The sequence below is a fragment of the Emys orbicularis genome, chromosome 2 (genome assembly GCF_028017835.1).
Source record: "Emys orbicularis isolate rEmyOrb1 chromosome 2, rEmyOrb1.hap1, whole genome shotgun sequence".
Classification (NCBI taxonomy): domain Eukaryota; kingdom Metazoa; phylum Chordata; order Testudines; family Emydidae; genus Emys; species Emys orbicularis.
Window position 1 is genome coordinate 164,037,136 of NC_088684.1, and position 23,017 is coordinate 164,060,152.

At 42.2% G+C, this 23,017-nt stretch overlaps 1 protein-coding gene across 1 annotated transcript in view; it reads left to right on the plus strand.

Moving 5' to 3' along the window:
• SEMA5A (semaphorin 5A) overlaps positions 1-23,017 on the plus strand; it is a 505,753-nt gene that overhangs the window by 314,145 nt on the left and 168,591 nt on the right. The window contains exons 12-14 of the mRNA XM_065399065.1: positions 3,845-4,026; positions 8,692-8,835; positions 19,464-19,611. Coding sequence (XP_065255137.1) covers positions 3,845-4,026; positions 8,692-8,835; positions 19,464-19,611 — 474 coding nt within the window. The remainder of the gene's footprint in view (positions 1-3,844; positions 4,027-8,691; positions 8,836-19,463; positions 19,612-23,017) is intronic.

Consider the following 23,017-nt stretch of genomic DNA (forward strand, 5'->3'; position numbering starts at 1 on the left):
GCACCCCAACCCCATCATCCCAGGGCCCGTACCCCCAGCCCAGAGCCATGCCCCCCTCCCGTACCCCTGCCCTGAGCCCCCAAACCCCAGAGCCCCTTTCTACAACCCAAACTCCTCATCCCCAGCCCCACACCAGAGCCTGCACCCCAGCCCAGAGCTGTGCTCCCCTCCCGTACCCCGGCCCTGAGCCCCCAAAACACTCATCCCCAGCACCACACCAGAGCCTGCACCCCCAGCCCAGAGCCCTATCCCACACCCTGAATCCCTCATTCCCGGCCCCACCCCGCAGCCCTCACTCCCCACACGCCAACCCTCTGCCCCAGGCCCTGAGTCCCCTCCCACACCCCAAACCCCTCATCCCCAGCTCCGTTGGGTCACAGGCATCAACAATTTTCTTCAACTGGGTTGCCAGAAAAAAAGTTTGAAAACCACTGCCCTAGAGGAAGAGTCCATTGCTGTCACACAGGAAAGCTGTTTTCAGTTCCTAAACCCAGCTCCTTGCTGCTTGGTCAGCCGGAACTAGGAGTACAGTATAGTGTATTCAATTCCTGGTGTATGAAGTGCATCATATTTTACAACAGTCCCTCCGAATAAATAGTGAATATGCAGATTGTACTGAGGGGATTGTTGGTGCGTTATTTATTATTAGTGGGAAGGGTGAGTTTATTGCTGTTTATATGGGCAGTCCACTAAGACTGTAGTCTCTGAATTTTTGTATAAACCAGTGGAAACCCACCAGAAGCATTTTCAGCTTGAAGAGATGTTGGCATAGGTGTAGCATCCAAACTGAAACTCGGTGATTCCACCCCAGAGAATAGGCAACACAAGAAGTTGCTGGCTGACTGAAGATACAGAGTTCCTCTCCTCAGCGTGCAAGCTAGCACAAAAGAGCCATTTGGAGAGTTGCAGAGAGCATCAAGAGACATGTAGATAGCAGAGAAAAGAAGAGCCTTTTGAATGGGCAGGGACAGAGAGAAACAAGTAAAGGGAAGACAGGGATAAGAAGAAACTTTGGGTAGGAATGAGAGATAAGGAAAGTAAGGCACCGGAGGAAAGAAGGGTGGAAGAGAAAATGTAACCAAATCAGAGAAAAAGTAAATATCTCCTTGTTTTGTGCTGGCCTGCACTCTGAGGTGGGTGAGAAGGTTGAGTGCAACACAACTTTATGGGTAAAGGGCATTGCAGCGGTGCTGGTGAGAGCTGAATTTGGCACTCAGCTTAGTAAACTTTCATTTAAAGTACTCATAGTTCCACATTTGACTTTATTTCTCTCTAGGCAACTGGGGATCTAGCTGATCATATGAGTGTTGACTTGTGAAAAGTGTAGGTGAGACAGCAGTGAAGGTGCTCTGATACATTGTGGAAAAGTAAGCAGTAGAGATGGTTTCACAGCTCTGACACTAATTGGACTGGGGACATGTTATCTGTGTTTATAGAATACAGACTCTTCCAACTCTCAGTGTTGAGAATGAGCACAACTGACATTTAATGAGAAATAATTATTTCCTGTTTGTGAAAAATAACAGCATACACTGTGTTATAGTGTGTTATTTTCAATAAACATGTGTCAGCAGTATGCTGAGTTGATAGATTGTAGCTCTATCAGTCTCAGCTCCCAGAAAATAAACTTGTCTGTTCTATGAGGTAGTACTGTATGTGAATGATTGATCTTGAAAAGTGTTAATAGTTAAATTATGGAACCTTTTAGCAGAGTGGCTGGAGATCAGCCAGAGATGCAGTGAAAACATGCTGCCATGTCTCTTGTATCTTCTAATTAGCTGTGGAATTTATACATCCTTTATCTCCCTTCCCTACTCTGTTTAGAATTAAGTGATATCTATTGTTCATGCCAGGTAGCCAAGTGAGTCACCTTTCCATGTCTTTCATAGCAGTTCTGCCAGTTTTGTTTATAGTTCAGTGTAGAAACAGATGTTAGGGCATTAAGTAGTGGTACTTTTCCTCCCTGCTTCCCCCCTTAAAACATGCTAAATTGCTTCAGGCTCCTCCTCCCCCCTATTTCTTGGGTGGGGGGAGTGTAGCAGATCGCTGACTCACCGCTGTGGCACCTCCTGCTGGTCATCCGGGAATTAGCTCAATTTCATCATTCAGAGCACCTCCTGGTGGCCAGTGTCTCTCCTTCCTCACCCCCCCCCCCATAATTCCCCCCCCGACCCAGTGCCCTTTACCTTGGGGTTCTGCCCATAGCAGTACCCCCACAATCTCAGTCTCCCCTCCCAGAGGAACCCCCTCCCCCTATGCCCACCTTGCCCCAGTGGCTACTGTCACTCATCATCTAGCCCCTTTTTCCTGGGGCAGACTTCAGTCTGTAATGGCCATTCATCACTGGCAAGGGGGTTGGACCAGCTACCCCAGTACCTCCTTAGACCTTAATCAGGTCTCAGCTGGGGGGGGGGGGGGGGGGTTTGGCCAGGCTGGAACACCCCAGCTCCTCTTGCCCTTCCTCAGCACTGCTCTGCTTCGGGTAACCTGTACTCCCAGGCAGCTAGGTCCTTCCTACTCCGAGGCTGGAGTGAGACTGAGTGAGTGTCTCCCTTAGCCCTTATATCAGGGCTAGCTGTGGCCTGATTGGGTGTGTACACAGCTGTGGCTGCCTCCGCAATCAGCCTTTTCCCCAGGAGTGGGGTAATTGCCCAGCTACAGGGAGGACCTATGTACTATTTAGCTATATCATTATTATTTATTTGTATTACTGTAGCACTATGGGGCCCTACTCATAGACCAGAATCCCAGTATGCTAGGTGTTGTACAAACACAGAACAAAAAGTTGGTTTATTGAGTCTATAATGCAAGTTTTCTAATCTTTTAATCATTCTCTACTAAAGAGTGCCTTCATCTAGAGAGCTAAATTCCTGATATCCATCACCAATTTCATGAAAGGTTCCAGTAACAATGAAGTCTGATGAAATCTCGAGTTAGCACTGTTTCTTTTAATTAGACAATTCCTGGTTAAATATATAATTATAGAGATCTTATTCACATAGCTTTTAAACTGCATTTTGGAAGAATTATTCAACATTGTAAAAGAACCTGATCCTCCTCCAGGTGAAGACAGTGGGAATAGACTTTAAGGGAAAAGGCGAGGGTTCTAAAAGTAAAGTTTTATGCTTTTTCATTTGTATTGTTTTTTACAGCTGTGTTTTTTCCCATATATAATGTATATATTTAAAATCACATTCTGCTTCCCCAGGGAGTGGAATTTTAGTGATGGTTCTTTTATTAAAATGTGTTTTTTATAAATATCAAAGAAAACTACTAATCATTAAGATTTAGCATAGGCTTAACTAGAATCTATACCTTGACCATTATCCTCTACTACTACCTCCTTTCAATCTAAAGTCATGTTTCTGCAAACATTCTTGCATATTCTGTTTTGCAATCAGTGTCTTAGATCAGATGACAGCAGAGTTTGGGAGAAATGGGAAATAATTTCAGTCAGAAGATGATTGAGAGAACGGTGCTCTAATTCCTGTTGAATTTCTGTAGGAATTCTTTCCAACGGATCCAGTGATATTGGTTGTAGTTAGGGGTGATGATGATAGATTGAATTTTATTATTTATTATTTATAGTGTCCAAAGGCTCCAGTCAGATTGAGGTTCCATTCCCCAGGAACTGTACAAACACAAAAAAGAGAATTCCTGCTCTAAAGGATTTACAGTCTAAAAGGGTGTGATCCTTTTGAGAATGACTCCAGTGGTGGCTCTAAATTTTGAATAGTTGAAGTTCAGACTTCACTATGTTGTGCAATTAAAAAGTTACATCAAAAGGGACCTCTGATCAGTTTTCTGCTGTCTTATCTAGACTTTCTGTTTTTTTATCTTCTAGACCAGGAATTTGACTGTGGACGGGAATTTTGGAATGTGGTCTCAATGGAAACCCTGCACCCACACTGATGGTACCAGTGTTGGCTCCTGCCTCTGCAGAACTCGCTTGTGTGACAGTCCAGCGCCTCAGTGTGGAGGCTGGCAGTGCGAAGGACCAAGTATGGAGATTGCCAACTGCTCCAGGTACGTCAGACAATCACAAGACCCAAACAGATCCTATAGGATATCTTTTTTTAAAGTATTAAAAATAAAACACATTTTAAGTAATATTTCTTTTAAACCTTATTCACAGCCTTCCTATTCCTTCTTGAATATGAAACTGCTTATGATGATAGTCACAGTAGCATGGGACATAAGCCTCTCAGACTTCGCTGGGAGAGAGAACTGGCCAAGTGGGAAAAATTAACTTCAGGTTTTGTGAAACTATTTAAGTTGACTACAGTTAACATTAACAACAGAAATATAGGGGGGGAAATCAATGCATTCTGTGACACCCACAATTTAAAGCCCCGGAGTTTAGTAATTTATTGGGGCACAGAGAGACTTTTGCAGGACCAGTAAGCTTTTTTTAAACATTAGTTCTGGGCCAGTTATCAAAAAGAACACATTTTGAGGGCCAAGTCCTGGAAGTCACCACCCTTTAGCACCACCTCCGTTGGACCAGCTCTCAGGATTTGTGAATACTTGCACTAGGGATGGGGAGCAAAAGGAGGATGCTTGTCTCTCTGCACTGGAGTCTCTGGAGGCAGGTCCACTGTAGCCTGTGCTGATATCATAATATCCTGGTCTGTGGCCCACTAAGTCTGGTCTTGCAGCCACTTTTCCATCCCAGACCACTCACCTGACCCTATAGACAGAATACTAGAGCAGATCATTTTTCAGTCTAAGCTTAGAAACAAAGTGTTTGTTCTGAACAGTCATGGCCAAGTTAGAGGGTGTAGGATTAGCAGACTTGTCCTGACAACCGGTGATAGTGAAGGAAGTGGGGCTAATTTGACCTGGAGCTCATGTTTCAAACATTTTTTGCACCTAACTCTCAAGTTGAAACTTGTTAAATGGTCTGTTCTGTTCATTTCCAGTAGTTTGTTCTTTTATCACTTTCTCTAGTCCATTACTTATGCTACACCAGTAGCAAATACTTTAACTTCCAAATCACCTCATGATATTTTTGCATGAATCAGAACAGTTATTATCCTGCATGTAATGGTAAACAAATAATAATAATTAATAATTAATGGAGATATCCCATCTCCTAGAACTGGAAGGAACCTTGAAAGGTCATCGAGTCCAGCCCCCTGCCTTCACTAGCAGGACCAATTCCAGCTGATATAAGATGCAATAATGAATGGGTGTAAATAGATAAGAAAAATCAATATGGTGCTTACAGTTGACTGTAGAGTAGAGAATTGTGAGCAGAAGAGAGGATAAGGATACTATATGAAGCTAAACAATTGAACAAGAGTTATTAGGTGTCTGTTGTTCCCGAAGTATAGACTTTGATGCCCACATTTTTAAAGGTATTTAGAGGTGTTTAGGCTTTGCTGCACTCACTTCTGCAATGTCTCACTGATTGAGGAGCCTAAATTTCATTTTAAAAAGAGATTTAGGCACTTAGATAGTCAATTGGATTTTGGCTTCTCAGTGCCTAAATACCCTTTTAAAATGAGACAGGCTCCTAAATCAAATGGGCATTGCAACACTGAGTGCAGCAATGCATAAACACCTTTAAAAATCTGGGCCTGAAGGCTTAGATGGAAATAGAGAAATGCTCGGAGGCTCACCACAGATATTATCATAGTCATTCCCCTGCTAACATTACATCATCTCATTTGCATAACCACTCATACTAATAATTGATTTTCAGAGGTACTGTACTGGGCACCCAAAGCTCCCATTGATTTTAATACATCTGAAAATCATGCCATTGATACTAATCCTTACAGTAATTAACCCTGTTTTTCTGTCCAAAGTCAGTAGCTGTGAACTATGATATTTTTCAGGCAGCCATTTTCTGTAGTGTCAAATTCTGGGTCCATTAAAACAAGGGACGATTCATGCACTGCTCAAATAGCAATAAACCATTAGTAAAAGTTAAAACTGCACTTTTTTGGCCAACTATTAAAATGATCTGACAAGTTAAACATTTTAATCCTCTTGTATTATTGAACCAGTTGAGCTTTTTAATTTTTGAATCATTTCCCAATAGAGTAAGACAATTTGTATTATATTAACCTTAGTATTCTCTTAAAATGTTTATAATGAAATCTCAAGAGCATAACATTGTTGAGTTTGATTTTTGTTGAATTTCTTATCTTTACTAGCAATTTTCAGGTGTGAAAAAACCCGATGGGAACTGCTATAATTCATTGATTTCTTTAGGGTTTAAAATTTCTTTCCAGACATTTGGCATGATATTGTTCATATTAAAGTCAATAGGAGTTAGCCACTGACTTTAATGGGAACATGACTGTGCCTTCTAGGGATTTACAAGTATAAGAAATATGTATTGATTCTGTTAGCTCTATCAGCACCTTTTGGTACTCTTACCCGTAAGGCATTGTTATTGTATTGGAGGATTTTGTGGAATTGTGAGCTCATGTAATTGTCTCCTCTTGAAATTTTACTTCTCCTGGAACTTGATTTTTTTTTTCTTTTTCTTGTTTTAAATTTTTGTCTTTTTTTTTTACAGAAAAGGAAGGGCATGAACTTGAAGTTTTTAATCTTCCTTATCATAGAATCTCAAGGTTGGAAGGGACCTCAGGAGGTCATCTAGTCATGAGTAGGGCTCAAAGCAGGACCAACTAAATCCCCAAATGGTCCCCTCAAGGATTGAACTCACAACCCTGGGTTTAGCAGACCAATGCTCAAACCACTGAGCTATCCCTCCCCCCTTCTTTAAAAGACATGATATAAATAATATGGACTCTCTAACCCAGCAGCTCTTTAACTTCATTGCACTGCAGCCCCCTTCTGACAACAAAAATTACTACATGACCCAGGAGAGGGGACCGAAGCCTGAGCCTGCCCCAGCCCCACCACCCGCGGTGGGGAGGGGAGGCAAAGCCAAAGCTCAAGGGCTTCAGCCCCAGACAGAAGGCTGGTAACCTGAGCCCTGTTGTCCAGGGCTGGAGCCCTTCGGCCTTGGTCCTGGGCAGTGGAGCTTGAGCTTGGGCTTTGGCCCCGGGCGGTGGGGCTCGAGCTTTGGCTTCGGCCCCAGACCCCAGCAATTCTAAGGTTAACCCTGGCAACCCCATTAAAATAGGGTTGCGACCCACTTTGGGGTCCCGACCCACAGCTTGAGAACTGCTGCTTTAACCTACTTGAGCAATATGTAATTCAAAATTCTCTCCAAAAGATTGATGTGGGAATTTAAATATTAAATGTATCCAGAATAAATTAACTGAGGAAAATTAAATTCCATTTTCTGTTATTAGTGTTTTGGATTCTGAAATAATACAGGAGAATGTCAGATTGTCTTCCTGCCCTATAATGTGTATTATCAACCAATATATGTAATTTAATTTTATAAAAACTAAAGTAAACATTTGTGATTGTGGCAATGAATTTGGTTAAAAGTTAGAAGCGTGAGGTTTAAAAAAAAATACTTTATTGAGCTTTGAACAGAGTAATACATGTCATTAGCCTAAATAATTATTGGTGTATACATGGATTTGCTCTGATGTGGACTATTAATAAGAATGTTAGCAGAAAAAGGATGCATCACTGTTATTTTTAAAATATATAATACAACTTGGAGAGGTTAAACAAAATATATATGTTAAACCCAATGGGAATAGTAATATTACATAGACCCAGTTTAGGGGAGATTCATCTCTAGAAGTATTTGCAGTGAAATTCCAATATCCTGTGGTCAATTACCAGAATTGTCCAAGGCATAATAACAGCATTTATAGTTTTCTGATGGGTTGATGCGGTTGCTTGTGATGGTCGGGGGAAGCCCAGGGTCTCATTTCTGGTTTATGTCATATGTTCCTAAAATCTCACGGCTTCAGGGTTTCAGCCAGTCACCTGCAGGGATCAGGAAGGGTTTGTCCCTCCCCGCATGTATTTTGTTTTGTTCTTTTAATCTCCTTACTTTGAACCACCAGGCATGCCCTCAGTTGGAGATTCAGTGGGGTGGGCAAAGGCTCTGAGGCAGCACTGAGCATTTTCTGTCTCAGGTGCTTGGCTGGCTAGCTCTTGCTTACATGCTGAGGGTCTAACTGATCACCATATGTGCAGTGGGAAGGATTTTTTCCCCAGGTCAGGTTGGCAGCAACCTTGAGAGGTTTTTGCCTTCCTCTGCAGTGGGTGGGTCACTTGCCAGGATTATTTGGGTATATCTCACTTAATCATTTCCCTGCTATAATGGAGTCTCGGGCACTGGTGCACCTTGGTTCCTCCCATTTTCGGCCTGTGGCACATAATAGTCTAGTCTCTTGTAGCCTATAATATTTTGGTCTGTTTTCAGTTGTGTCAGGTGCTGGATGGTGTTGGAGACTTGTCAGATACAGGAGGTCAGACTAGATGATCTGGTGGTCCCTTCTGGCCTTAAATTCTATGTTTTATACCTTCTTACGTAGTCAGATTACAAGGACTTGTATGGATTTTATATTTGTTTGGTCATTGGGCCCATTTTAACAGTAATATATCATATAGACCAGGTCGAAACAATGGCAAAAACAAGTATCTTTTTTCCACCAAGTGTTCTTCTGGAAGTTTAACTTGATGCAGAATTGACTATCTCTGCAGATATTAATGGGCCAAATTCTGTTCTCAGTTACACACATGTAGCTGCTCACTGTATATTATAACAGATGACAGAGCCAAGGCTTCTTATTCTACTAGAAATGGGGGCTGGACTCCATGGACTTCCTGGTCACCCTGCAGTACCACCTGTGGAATTGGTTTTCAAGTCCGCCAGCGTTCGTGCAGCAATCCAACTCCTCGGCACGGGGGCCGTGTGTGTGTGGGACAGAACCGTGAGGAGAGGTGAGGTATCTTCTCCACTGCCTGTTTTAATTTTTTCCATTCAGGTTCATTTTCATGTTACATTTTTCTCTTTTACCTGCTTTCTCTTTATTTCTTTTTTTTTTAATTTCCACTACAATCTCTTACCACAATTACTATTAACAAGGATATGGACTTCAGCAGTTCATTTCACTTAGCTGAGTTCTTCCCGAACAAGCTGAGCTCCCAGCAATGCCAGTCAGCTGACGGAGTTGAGGCACTCCTCTCTACTATCCCTTCAGACTCTGAAAATTGATTGTACTGTGTTTGAATTGCAACTTGACCAGACACAAAATCTGTAGTAAAGTGTTGTTAGATCACAGCACTGCATTACCGGTGGACTAAGTTCAATTTTCATATCTTAAATAAAATTAAACATCAATACAGCAAGTGGGAAAGTTTTAAGGGTTTTGTTTGTATCTAATAAATATACACCATACTGGAATAAAACATGTTCTTTAATAAGTACAGCTGAAATGGTTTGTGTGTATATTAACCTCTCAACAGTTCAAGTCAGCTTTTAACTTGGTCTTTTATTTCACAGTTCGTTGCTTCCCCCAGTACTAGATGTTTTGTCATACCACCTCAAAATATACAGTTTGGTCTTTGATTCCATCACTCACACATCTAAGAGACTCCAATTTATTATTACTTTCCATGAATCCCAACAAAGAAATGAAACATTCATTATATATATATATATATATATATATATATATATATATATATATATATATATATATATATTTAGACAGACTACTGCATTGAGATGTATTATCTTGTTTCCAGGGGCATCCTGTCAGCTTCAGAAGAAGTAGCAAGCTGCGATACAATCATGTAATAGTGTTTAAAATTCTAAGTACATGAGCCATCAGTTCCAAAAAATGTATAAGGATCTATTTTTTCTTGGATGCACATTTAAAATTTGCATTAGTGTTCCTGTAAGGTACACTCACGGAACCAGGGGAAAACAGATCACTGAATTTTTTTCACTTAATCTGCATCTTTCCAGTGGTGAAGATAATGAGAAAAATTAGATTAACAACTTTACCATTTCTTGTTAACAAGTCATTCCAATGGGCCAATGTTGCACGCCACACTGCTGTTTTCATAGAAATTCTAGGACTCTGCCCATGTAACACAAAATTTAAAGGGCGAGTGTCGTAGAAAATGTGCACACTTCTAGCTGTGTCAGAGCAATGCATATCTACCATTCTCTGGTCAAAAGACCAAGATTTTGATATGCTGTAATATACTCTCAGCAGATAGGTTATCCAAGTAAAAAACTGCCCCCAACAAATATGGAACTTTAACTAAAATCTCATAGCTCTCTCCCAGCCTTAACACCAGTTATAAGTTTTGTTGAGATGACTGGTCAGTACAGTGCAAAAGAGAATCTGAGTGAGTTTATATTCAAAAGGAGTTGAGATTTGAGTAAAATCCGCAGGGTGAGTTTTGGTTAAGTATTGTGTCATTTTTTGTATTATAATTGTAAAACGGATTAAAGGATAAATAGACATTTTAAAGAACAAATATTAACAGGTATATATCACGGGGGCTCAGCATGTCCAACATGGGCCGCCCTCATTTACGCAGTGCAGGGTTGATACACCTCATCACACAGTCATCGAGAATCCCTGCTCAGTCAAGCTATCACAATCAGGAACTCAGGACCCATGGGTAGGGCAGAGAAAACAGTCAGTCTATGGTCCCTGGGCCTTCTGGCTGGGACAATCAATAGCAGTTTGGGGGCCCTAATCCTCTAGGCGGGGCAGAGCAAATAGACAGTGTATATCAAGAGTCCCTGGTAGTCACATCTAGTGGCAAGTACAGGGCAGTGGGAGGGGAACTCGGACGCACCCTACTCCACCGAGTTCTGACCCTGGGCCCCATAAAGCTGGTAAACTTCCTATTAAGGATAGAGGCATCAGCTCATAACATGTTCCCTATTAGACAACTGGTGCCTCCCCTTGTGTCTCCTCCCCCCTTGTTCTCCCTGCCCCTTCCCCAACCCACATTACCTGCATGGGGGAGAGGGGCTCTATCCTCCCACTGCACTGGCTCCCCCTGCCCCCGCACGTTCAGCTGCTCTCCCTGGAAACCAGGCCCGGGTGGGGAGTGGGATGGAGCCGCTCCCAGTTGCTGCTCTTTGCAGCGTAGCCAGCTTCCTGGGAGAGAGCCTGGCTTGGGAGGGACGGCAGTGGCAGCCCGCTCCCTGCCCAGGCTCGGCTTCCAGGGACAGGGGCCGAGCATACTGCGGGGAGGAGGTTCCAGCTCGTTAGACCGCTGTCCCCAGAAGCCAAGCCTAGGACGGGGGTTAGTCCGCTGCTGCTGCAGCCAGGTGCTCTCCCAGGTAGCTGCTGTGCTGTATCAGGCAGCATCCCAACGTGGCTGGAAGAGGTTCTGGCCTTGCCCCTTCCACTCCCCGCCTGGGAATACTGCTGGGTGGGGGGCACTTGACCCTGCATGCACCCCCAACACATCGCTTCTTCCTACCATAAAGCCCATCTTGGGCATCTCCTCGGCTGGCAGTGTCTTGGCGTTCCCATCAGTTTCCACAGTTGGCTGTTCCTCCACAGCGTTGTCCAGGTCCATGGCCTCAGTAGTCTGGAGAGTCGATGGTTCCTCTCCAGGAGCCTGCAGCACATGTCCTTCCTCCTCCTCAGCCAGTCCCTACTGAGCTGAGTTTTCTCCTTTTATCTGTCCCTTCCACCTAGAGCATACACAGCAGGAGAGAGGGGGCATGGTCTCCTGAGCCCACAATGATTGGTCAACCCCACTGGTCCAGTGTGCGGTCCATAAACCCCGTCACAGTATAGAAAATAAGAAATTATTTCAGTGAATCAGAAATCAAATACTCACTATTGAGACAGTGGGTACCCTAGAAAAGCAAGTTGTAAAAAAGACAATGATATATGGAATAACTTTGGAAAATAAATAATAATAAATTGCAAGGACCAGATGGTGGTATTGAAGAGCTGTGAAGGTTCAAAAGATTGAAATAGTTGAGTTACTTTAAAAAAAAGTGTAATATCATTTATAAAGCTGCTTTTCCAGACGACTGAAGTACAACCTCACTTCATTCCCCAGGACCACCTTGGTACCAGAAAAGTAATTGAGGAAATCATTTTAGAGCTATAATGCATCTTAAAGAGCAAAGTATACTAAGGGCAAACCAGTGTTAAGTTTTGTAAAAGTAAAACTGCTTTTCTTGTATCTTTGAATTTGTTGAGCTGGCAAAGGAGTGAATACAGGAGAACCAGTGGATATAATGGGCTGGATTTACCACTGCTTAACTCCAGTACCAAATGAGTTACACCTGTATACAACTGGAGTAATGCATTGTTAAATCAGGCCCATATATTTAGTAGTGCTGAGCCAATAATTCACAGCTAACAATTTACTAAGAAAGTGTAACTTCTTTTCCTGCTTCCACAACAACAGCAAGGAGATTGTGATTTCCTCAGGTTTATTCACTGAAATTATTTAACAAATTTTTGATGCATTTTTAACTATATTGCTTCATTATGACCAGTTGCATGTCTGAATTCAATATCCAAGATGTGTTAGCTAGTTGTAGTTCATCAGATATTTCACACAGTATTGTTTCTGTATCCTGGCTGTACAAATACACACTCACTTCAGCTTCAAATACTTATTCATGTAAATACAAAACTCAGTTTCCACAAGTATTTGCAAACAACTTTGAAGCAGGTTTTCTATGTACTTTTGTGCCCATAAAATTCCATTGTGTGGAAAATTCCATACAAAGTAAACACAAAAGGGGCATGAGCATGGCTGATGCTAAATTACTTACAAATCTGAGTGAATATTCATTAAAAAAAATATTTATCCTGCTCAAGTATATATGGCCAAATTTTCCCCTCAGTTACATCCATGAAACCTCACAAATTCCCTGATCTACAGAGATTTACACACGTCATGCATAACTTTATGCATGTGAGTAATCCCTTTTAAATCAATGGGACTATTTACCAGTTTAAAGTTAAGCACAGGGGTCTTTGTATGACCCAGGGCTCAAGCAGAAGAATGAAAAAATGGTTAAAAGTTAGGAACTCAGGCCAGGTCTACACAACATACCTCTATCAGTATAACTACATCACGCAGGGATGTGAAAAATGCACACCCCTGAGCGATGTAGTTATAGTGATCTAACCCCCTGCCCCTGTGTAAATGGTTCTATGTTGACAGGAGACCTCCCCTCAATATAGCTATCACCTCTTGGGCAGGTGGATTAACTACACCGATGGGAGAAGCTCTCCCGTCACCACAGGAGCATCTTCATGTTCAGCATTACAGTGGTACGTGAAGACGAGCCGTAAGAATAGGATTACATGGCCAATCTCAGCGTATAGAGAAGTTAATAGTACAGCTGCTGTTCAGTGTATTTAGAAACAATATGGAGGAGGAGTGAGAGTAGTAGAGTGGCAACATTTGCTGACAATAGATTATTTCTCGTCAAAACTCATGAGTGAAGCATCCTGATGAATTCCTGAAGGACCTCAGAAATGGCTTCATTTTTCTCTGTGTGGGTTATTTCTTTGAAGACCGTGGAAACTCTTCAAGTTTCAGTGTATGATTATTCCTCTTCCTTCCTCCATTGTGTGTAAGGGTTTCTCCCCTCCCATCCTGTGTTAGAAGATGGAGGATCAACTCATTAAACCTACAGATTTCTCTCTGCATTTCCACTATCTCCCCTTGTTCCCGCTGCCCCCTTGACAGCCCAGTTGTTACAGGAGCCAAGTTGGCAAGGTATCTCTGATCACTACTCTCCACAAAAAATTAGGGATAGTGGAGAGGAGGATTCACCATGGGTGTGCAATCCAGTTAGGTTACTTTAGTAACTTGCTTCTGTTTTCTATGAAGGTTTGAGGAAGAGAATCTGACAAAGCTTGGCCATTTCTTCCCCTTCCCCTCCCTGCCCACACCTATGGATCTGAATCACTATGGAGGGGTTTGGAGAGATAGGGATGAGTATGCTGCAGAGTCAGCTCACCCCACGTCATGCTTAGATCCATAGGTTTCAGCTCCCCTCGGCTCAGGGAAAACAGTGGTGAGCGTGGGGTTAAAAACTTGATAATCAAACAGCCTGTACACAAGTGCAAGGTAATAAACATTAGAAAGGAATCATTTAACTTACTAGTATACACTAGATTCTGGATTATTAAACTGTAAGGACAAATATCTAAGCATCGGCATGGACATGTCAACAGAAACATCTGCTCAATCTTGGTCAAAAATGAAGGAATAAATGAATGGTGAATAAGGGGTTCGGTTCCATTAAGAAAAGATAGAGAATAATATGGATGTTGTTGTCAATGATATTTTTACTAAATGCATTTAGTGTCAATGACTTCCTTTCAAAAATGACATAGTAGGTATAGAACAAGTCAAGATAAGGGCAATGAAAATAACTGGAAGTGCAGGAGTTGCTTATGTAGGAGAAGAGGTTTGAAAAAGTCAGGGAAGGAGCATTGAAGGAGAACTGTGATATTGTTGCCTCTTTTGGCCCAAGCAGTTAGCCAGTGTTTGAGGCCTTGAGTGTTGTTTCCCGTAGGAGAAGTTGATGATACAAATAATATATTTCTGTAGGTCAATCCTGTTTATTTACAAAGAATGTACAAAATCCTGTTTCTCTGAACACAGTAGGATCAAACAGGAGGCAGTTTCCATTCTCACAGTACTAGGCCTGCCCTTCCAGACATTACTCTGTCCAGAAAATTCTTTCATGTGATGTTCTCTCAGGGCTATCCTATCAGTGCTTCTCTGCCTCTGTCTTGGCTTTTCTGGTCCTGTGTACTGCTGACACATATACACACACAAGACTCCTGAGTTTGCAATCAGCCCCAGGAAAAAAACCCTTTGCCCACCGTAGCTCAGCTTCTGATTAGTCATGCATGTGGCCTAATCCCTTGGGGTAGTGTTTTCTGTTGTTTCAGCTATCTTATTTCCTAAAGGACAGGGCTGGCTCCAGGGTTTTGGCCGCCCCAAGCAGCCAAAAAAAAAAAAAAAAAAAAGCCGCGATCGCGTCTGCGGCGGCAATTTGGCGGAAGGTCCTTCACTCCAAGCGGGAGTGAGGGAGCGTCCGCCGAATTGCCGCCGAATAGCTGGACCTGACGCCCCTCTCCGGAGTGGCCGCCCCAAGCACCAGCTTGCCAAGTTGGTGCCTGGAGCCGGCCCTGCTAAAGGAGTTTAAGAACCTATTGAATTTTACCTTAATGCAGGGTGGCTAGCACACACATGAGCCTCAGTGAGGTTTGTGCTTGAGTGAAGATGAAATAAATGCCTGCTGATAGTAGGGTTGCCAGGTGTCCGGTTTTCGACCAGAATGCCCGGTCGGAAAGGGACCCTGGCAGCTCCAGTCAGCACCACTGACTGGGCCATTAAAAGTCAAGTTGGCGACGCAGTGGGGCTAAGGCAGGCTCCTTGCCTGCTGTGGCTCCGCCCAGCTCCCGGAAGCAGCAGCATGCCCCCCTCCGGCTCTTATGCATAGGGGCAGCCAGGGGGCTCAGAGCACTGCCCCCGCCCCAAGTAGGATGACCAGATGTTCCGATTTTATAGGCACAGTCCCGATATTTGGAGCTTTTTCTTATATAGGCACCTATTATCCACCACCCCCGTCCTGATTTTTCACACTTGCTATCTGGTCACCCTAGCCCCAAGCGCCATCTCCGCAGCTCCCATTAGCCAGGAACCGTGGCCAATGAGAGCTGCAGGGGTGGCGCCTGTGGATGGGGCAGCCCGCAGAGCCACCTGGCCGCGCCTCCACGTAGTAGCTGGAGGGGGGACATGCTGCTGCTTCCAGGAGCTGTTTGAGGTAAGCGCTGCCCAGAGCCTGCACCCCGAACCCCTCCTGTGCCCCAACCCCCTGCCGCAGCCCTGATCCCACTCCCACTCTCCGAACCCCTTGGTCCCAGCCTGGAGCACCCTCCTGTACCCCAAAACCCTCATTCCCAGCCCCACCCCAGAGCCTGCACCCCCAGCTGGAGCCCTCACTCCCTCCCGCATCCCAACCCACTGCCTCAGCCTACAGCACCCTCCCGCAGTCTGAACTCCTAGTTTCTGGCCCTACCCTGGAGCCTTCACCTCCTCCTGCACCGCAAGCCCCTGAACCAGCCTGGTGAAAATGAGCAAGTGAGGGAGGGTGGGGAGAGCGAGCGACAGAGGGAGGGGGTGAGTAGGAGCGGGGCCTCGGAGGAGGAGTGGGACAAGGGTGTTCGGTTTTGTGCGAGTAGAAAGTTGGCAACCCTAGCTGATAGCCACCAACACCTTCCAGCATAACAATATAGAGGAGTCTAATTGGTGGTTATTATTCACACTCTATTGTAATAGAGTACAAAAACAAAGGGGACACACAATTAAATAACATTACAACACATTTTAAATGAATTAAGAATCCATTTTTACCAACTGCTTTATAATTAACCTGTGGTACTCATTGCTGCACAGTATTATTGAGGCAAATAACTGTCATGTTTTAAAGCATTATAGCTTTATAGGAATAAGAATAGCAGTTGCAGTTAAACTAATGTAGGTAATTATTTAAAGGGCTGTCAATCTTTATGCTCCAGGGCATAAATTTATCTTCCGCTGTGGTCAGCAAGAAATTTCCCTCTGTGAAATAGAATTGACTATATAAGTGGATTGTTGGAGGTGGGTTTTTTTATTTTTTTGTACCTTCCTTTGAGCCATCAAATATAGGCTGCTTCTGAAAAGAGGATGCTGGAGTAGATTCATCTGTGTTGTTTTTTCTCCCAGAACGGCAATTCCTATATGTGAATAATTGAACTTGAACTCGTCAGAAAAGGAGAGGGGAGATCATTGCACTAGCCTAGCCTTTGTGTGTGTGTGTATGTGTGCCATTCTCCCTTCTGCCCTCCTCTTAGTTTCTGACAGTACTAGGCCTGCCCAGAAACACAGATCTTAGTTTCTGACATTGCTTGTTTTGCTGAATTATTGTAGAATGTAAGCCCTCTGGGTCATGGGGAAAAAATGTAAAGGGAGAGAGAGTGTGTGTAAAAGGGAATAAGAAGTTACTGGCTAACTTGAAATGCAGCCAGAAAGAGGCTTAATAAAACGTGGCTCAAAACCCCATGCTACAACACAGTTCCCAGATTCACCCCTGCAATTGATCTTAAACTATAAAAACATACCTGATGGTTTTGGAGCTTGGATGGCTGAGGTGAATCTAAGACTACACTTGTGTGCTGTGATATTTTCAGAAGGGGAGAAAAATGCAAACCCAGCTCTGTGGCTGATTTTGCTTTATTAAAAGTTAAGCAGATTGTATAAGTACTTTGTGATTTTTGTAGCTTCAGATGTATCTTTAACTGGACTTGACTAGCAGAATTCCGGCATTCCTAACCTTTCAAATACTTCGAGTATCGGCTACAAAGTTAATTTGGTAAAGTCTTGTTTCTCCCCTATGCTTACTTGAGAGAGAGCAAGAAACATGACATGTTGACATTTGAAAATGGGACTTGGTATTAAAAAAAAGACACTTCATTTATAACACATTTTATCTGACATGAACCTATAGCTTCTTGGCTTAATGTCAGAGATTCATTTTATTGTATGTGTGTGTCCCAAACTTCATTACAACTGCTCTTCTAAGAGCAGGGGGAATACTGCAAAAATGTGTGCATGTTGCTTTGAATAATAAAAGTATGAAATTTCTTCAGCATATGTGATCCCTTTTACTCTATTTCCATGAATATTCATATTAGCAAACTTTTATTCACCAATTGATCACAGAGAAGAGTGTCACAAATATGGATGCAAATGTGTGCATGTGACTGTTTTTGCACAGTGAATGTTTGTAAAGCCATTGTGAACATTCTGAGGGTTTGGAAGCTATCAGAGCAGAACACCATGATGTGACTTAAGTGACCAATTACAGTGTGAACAGCAAATTACTAATAGTGAATATTCAAATAAATAGGTCAATAGTTTATAAATAATACACAGGCTGAAATATGTTTGGACAACCCGTTTCTGGATAATTTAATTTAGCAAATACATACAAATTGGATAATTCTCAGATAATTCTCAGAAAGCGGGGGGGGGGGGGGGGGGTGTCTCAATTAATCAAATACATTATGTGCTGTGAATAGTTTGCCCTGCTCTACATACACATAAGACCAGAGTTTGGTCTCATTTTTCCCATGCAACCTTGTTAGTTTCAGTGGAGTTGCGCTGGCCAGAAAGCAAAATTTACTCTATGAAGTAGAATCCCACATATAAGGTAAACCTACATCTACATGTGCAGTACAAACACATACATACACACACAGAGCAATTGGTTCTAAACATTCAGAGGGCTTGTCTAGGTAAACAATTAGTGTGCGGCATGCTGGGGTGTAAACCTACAGTACACTAGCTTGCCGCTTACTAACTGCCTGTGTGGATCCTGCTACTGTGCATTAAAAGGTATCTAGTGCTCTTTGATCTGTTCCACACTGAAATGGGAGTAGGCCATTGCAAACTAGGGAACTATTAGTGCACAGTAGCAGGGTCCACACAGACAGCTAGTCTGTGTGGCCAAACTAGTGCACTATATATTTACACCCCAGCTTGCCATACACTAACTATTCATCTTGACAAGCCCCAATACTTTAGTAATAAAGAATTATAGGTTGAGGTTTTTAGGGATATGTGAAAGAAAGGTCACTGCCACTGATTCTATTGAAGGCAACAGTAGATTTGTAACATCATTATTTGTATTCAAGTATAAAAAAATTGAGATTGAAATATTAATGTTAGTTTTCATGGCAGGACATTACAAATGGATAGAAACTTGCTGAGTGGGTAAAGGGAAAATAGATATTAGGTAACCAGTACACCAGCAGTAGGAAGGAAGGGAGGAAGGAAATTGTGTCCTGTATGATTTTGTTCAGGCCAGACAAAATCCGTGAAGTAGAATTTGGCTTCTCCCTTTGGATAGCTATCTGCTCTTCTGATTCAGGTTGTTTGCAGCCCACTGAGAAAACCTAATTAGGTTACAATGATTAGAAACACACTTTAGAGGTAAAAGTAATAACATAATCAAAACATTATAGTATTCCTATGCTTGGAATCATGTTTTATCTCTTATTTTACCTATAAAATTAAATACACTGGGACAGTTGAAAAGCAAACTCAGCTATATTTGAACTGGAAAAAGAAAGCTTGGTTCTTCTAGCAAAGCAATGCCAACATAGATGTCTACTTATCTTGTCCATGAACCAAATTCTGCCTTCAGATATGTGTGTGTGTTACTTCTACAAAAGCAGCGATTGACCTAACTACTATGGTGAATAATATGCTACCAGTACAATTAAATAGATTGTAGAAAGAGATTAGACAATGAAGAAAATGCTACACCCACAGTATTACAAAATACAATTCCATTAATGGTTATACACTATATATAGTTTGACAACTGTTACTTGTGACGGTTCAAAAAAAAGCGTCCAACAAATAAATATAAGGCCATCATGGTAAAACATTTCCATATGCAAACATCTTTCTAAATAATGGAAAATGTAGAAGTTGGAAACCTTTTGTTGTACTAAATCGTTTCTTTTCCCTCTTGCTTTCCCTTGTCACAGATACTGCAATGAGCACTTGCTGTGCCCTCCACATATATTTTGGACAGGCTGGGGTCCGTGGGAACGTTGCACTACCCAATGTGGGGGTGGGATTCAGGCTCGTCGCAGGACGTGTGAGAATGGCCCTGACTGCCCTGGCTGTAATGTGGTGAGTAGCTTCTATGTCTTCCCATCAACAAATACTTGCATGCTTTGCAAACATTTTGATTCACGAGAGTGTATTTATAGCTGTATTGTTTTTATTTTACTGAGAGAAATTCATGTTTGCGAGTTAGAGGATGCTGTTATACAACATTAGCTAGATGAGAGACCTCCTAAAGGAAAGTTGTTACAGATGGGAATTTGTCATAGGCATATTTATTTTGTTTGTTGCAAACTAGGAGAAAAATATGCTCACTTTGTTCTAGTCAGAATTCTATAAAAGTAGAAGAGGAATATGGGTCCTCACATATTGGACTAATTTTTAAGTTTCCTATGTTCAAAGGATAAACTTTATAATTGTGAAGTTTGTCATTCATTGATTGTGGACTTTTTGTTAGACCACCAGCAGGCCTGTTCAAAACATAATAAAGGGTAATTTATAATCTTTTTTGTTTTGTTTTTGTTCATATGTCCTTACTCTGTTACTTTTGACATTTATACCACAAGTGAAATTTCACTTTTGTAAGCAGATTGAACACTTGCAAAGGTTTCTTCTCTTTCCTTGATTCAACTTTATGAATTAACAAAGCAGTCTTAAATTCTGCAAAGTCTTTCAAAATATTTTTCTTCCAGTGGTGACAGGCACAAAGGAAGATGTATGACACAGATTGGTGTTTAAATTTCTGTGACTGGTGCAGAGAAGTTAGAATGTAATCTGTATTTTTTCCATATAGATCTTTCTTGATAATCGTGTACTAAGATTATATGATTCATAAGGCTGAGCAGTATTTTGGATTTAAAATAATCTGCTCATGGTCTCAAGTGAAAATTGCATACCCCAGATAGCCTTGGGAAATTCCATGAGTTAGGAAGAATGTTATGAGGTGCTTTGTCAGATTTTAGAATTGACCCAGTAAGATTATTATTATTGGGATTTGCAATCTGATTCCCCCCACCAGCATCATTCTTAAAATGTTGTACAATGATAGCATAGTCTAGTATATTCAAACAGTTCCTTCCCAGTTCAGCTACTGCATGCTTACGTTTAGACAGCTCTTTGGTTTAACTGTTTCAGTAAAACTGGTAGTTTTATTTCTAAGAGACTCGCAACCAATCAAATATAGAATCATATGAACATAAGAATGACCCCACTGGGTCAGACCAAAGCTCCATCTAGCCCAGTATCCTGTCTTCCGACAGTGGCCAGTGCCAGGTGCCCCAGAGGGAATGACCAGAATGGGTAATCATCAAGTGATCCATCCCCTGTCGCTCATTCCCAGCTTCTGGCAAACAGAGGCTAGAGACACCATTCCTGCCCATCCTGGCTAATAGCCATTGATGGACCTATCCTCCATGAACTTATCTAGTTCTTTTTTGAAACCTGTTATGGTCTTGGCCTTCACAACATCCTCTGGCAAGGAGTTCCAAGGTTGACTGTGCGTTGTGTGAAGAAATACTTCCTTTTGTTTGCTATAAACCTGCTGCCTATTAATTTCATTTGGTTCTTGTGTTATGAGAAGTAGTAAACAATATTTCCTTATCTACTTTCTCTACACCACTCATGATTTTATCCACCTCAATCATATATCCCCTTAGCCGTCTCTTTCCCAAGCTGAAAATTCCCAGTTTTATTAATCTCTCCTCATATGGAAGCCGTTCCATACTCCTAATCATTTTTGTTGCCCTTTTCTGAACCTTTTCCAATTCCAATATATCTTTTTTGAGATGGGGCGACCACATCTGCACACAGTATTCAAGATGTGGGTGTACCATGGATTTATATAGAGGCAACATGATATTTTCTGTCCTATTTTCTATTCCCTTCTTAATTATTCTCAGCATTCTGTTTGTTTTTTTGACTGCCGCTGCACATTGAGTGGAGGTTTTCAGAGAACTATCCAGAATGACTCCAAGATCTCTTTCTTGAGAGGTAGCAGCTAATTTAGACCCCATCATTTTATATGTATAGTTGGGATTATGCTTTCCAATGTGCATTACTGTGCATTTATCAACATTAAATGTCATCTGCCATTTTGTTACCCAGTCACCCAGTTTTGTGAGATCCCCTTGTAACTCTTTGCAGTCTGCTTTGGACTTAACTCTCTTGAGTAGTTTTGTATCATCTGCAAATTTTTCCACCTCACTGTTTACCCTTTTTTCCAGATCATTTATGAATATGTTGACTAGGACTAGTCCCAGGACAGACCCCTGGGGGACACCACTATTTACTTCTCTCCATTCTGAAAAATAACCAGTTATACCTACCCTTTGTTTCCTATCTTTTAACCAGTTACCAATCCATGAGAGCACCTTCCCTCTTATCCAGTGGCAGCTTACTTTGCGTAAGTGCCTTTGGTGAGGGATCTTGTCAAAGGCTTTCTGAAAATCTAAGTACACTATATCCACTGGATCCCCTGGGTCCACATGCTTGTTGACCCCCTCAAGGAATTCTAGTAGATTGGTGAAGCATGATTTCCCTTTACTAAAACCATGTTGACTCTTCCTGAACAAATTATGTTAATCTATATGTCTGACAATATTGTTCGTTATTATAGTTTCCGCCAGTTTGCCTCACCTCTGGAGCCCTTTTTAAATATTGGCGGCACATTAGCTATCCTCCAGTCATCTGGTACAGAAGCTGATTTAAATGATAGGTTACAGACTACAGTTAATAGTTCTGCAATTTCATGTTTGATTTACTTCAGAACTCTTGGGTTAATACCATCTGGTCCTGGTATCTTATTGCTGTTTAATTTATCAATTTGTTCCAAAACCTCCTCTAATGATACCTCAACTTGGGACAGTTCCTCAGATCTGTCATCTAAAAATAATGGCTCAGGTTTGGGAATCTCCCTCATATCCTCATCCGTGGAGACCGATGCAAAGAATTCATTTAGTTTTTCTGCAATGGCCCTATCGTCCTTGAGTGCTCATTTAGCACCTCAATCGTCCAGTGGCCCCACTGGTTATTTAGCAGGCTTCCTGCTTCTGATGTACTTAAAAAAAAATTGCTATTACTTTTTGAGTCTTTGGCTAACTGTTCCTCAAACAGGGCCGGCTCCAGGCACCAACGCAGCAAGCTGGTGTTTGGGGCGGCCAATGGAAAGGGGCATCTGGCTCTTCGGCAGCAATTCGGTGGTGGGTCCCTCAGTCCCTCTCGGAGGGAAGGACCTGCCACCGAAGAATGAAGCGGCGGCTGTAGAGCTGCTGCTGAAGTGCCACCGATCGCGGCTTTTTTTTTTCCCCGCCGCTTGGGGCGGCAAAATCGCTGGAGCCGGCCCTGTCCTCAAATTCTTTCTTGTCCTTCCTAATTGTAGTTTTACATTTCATTTGCCAGTATTTATGCTCCTTTCTATTTTCCTCACTAGGATTTATCTTCCACTTTTTAAAGGGTGCCTTTTTGCCTTCATAGA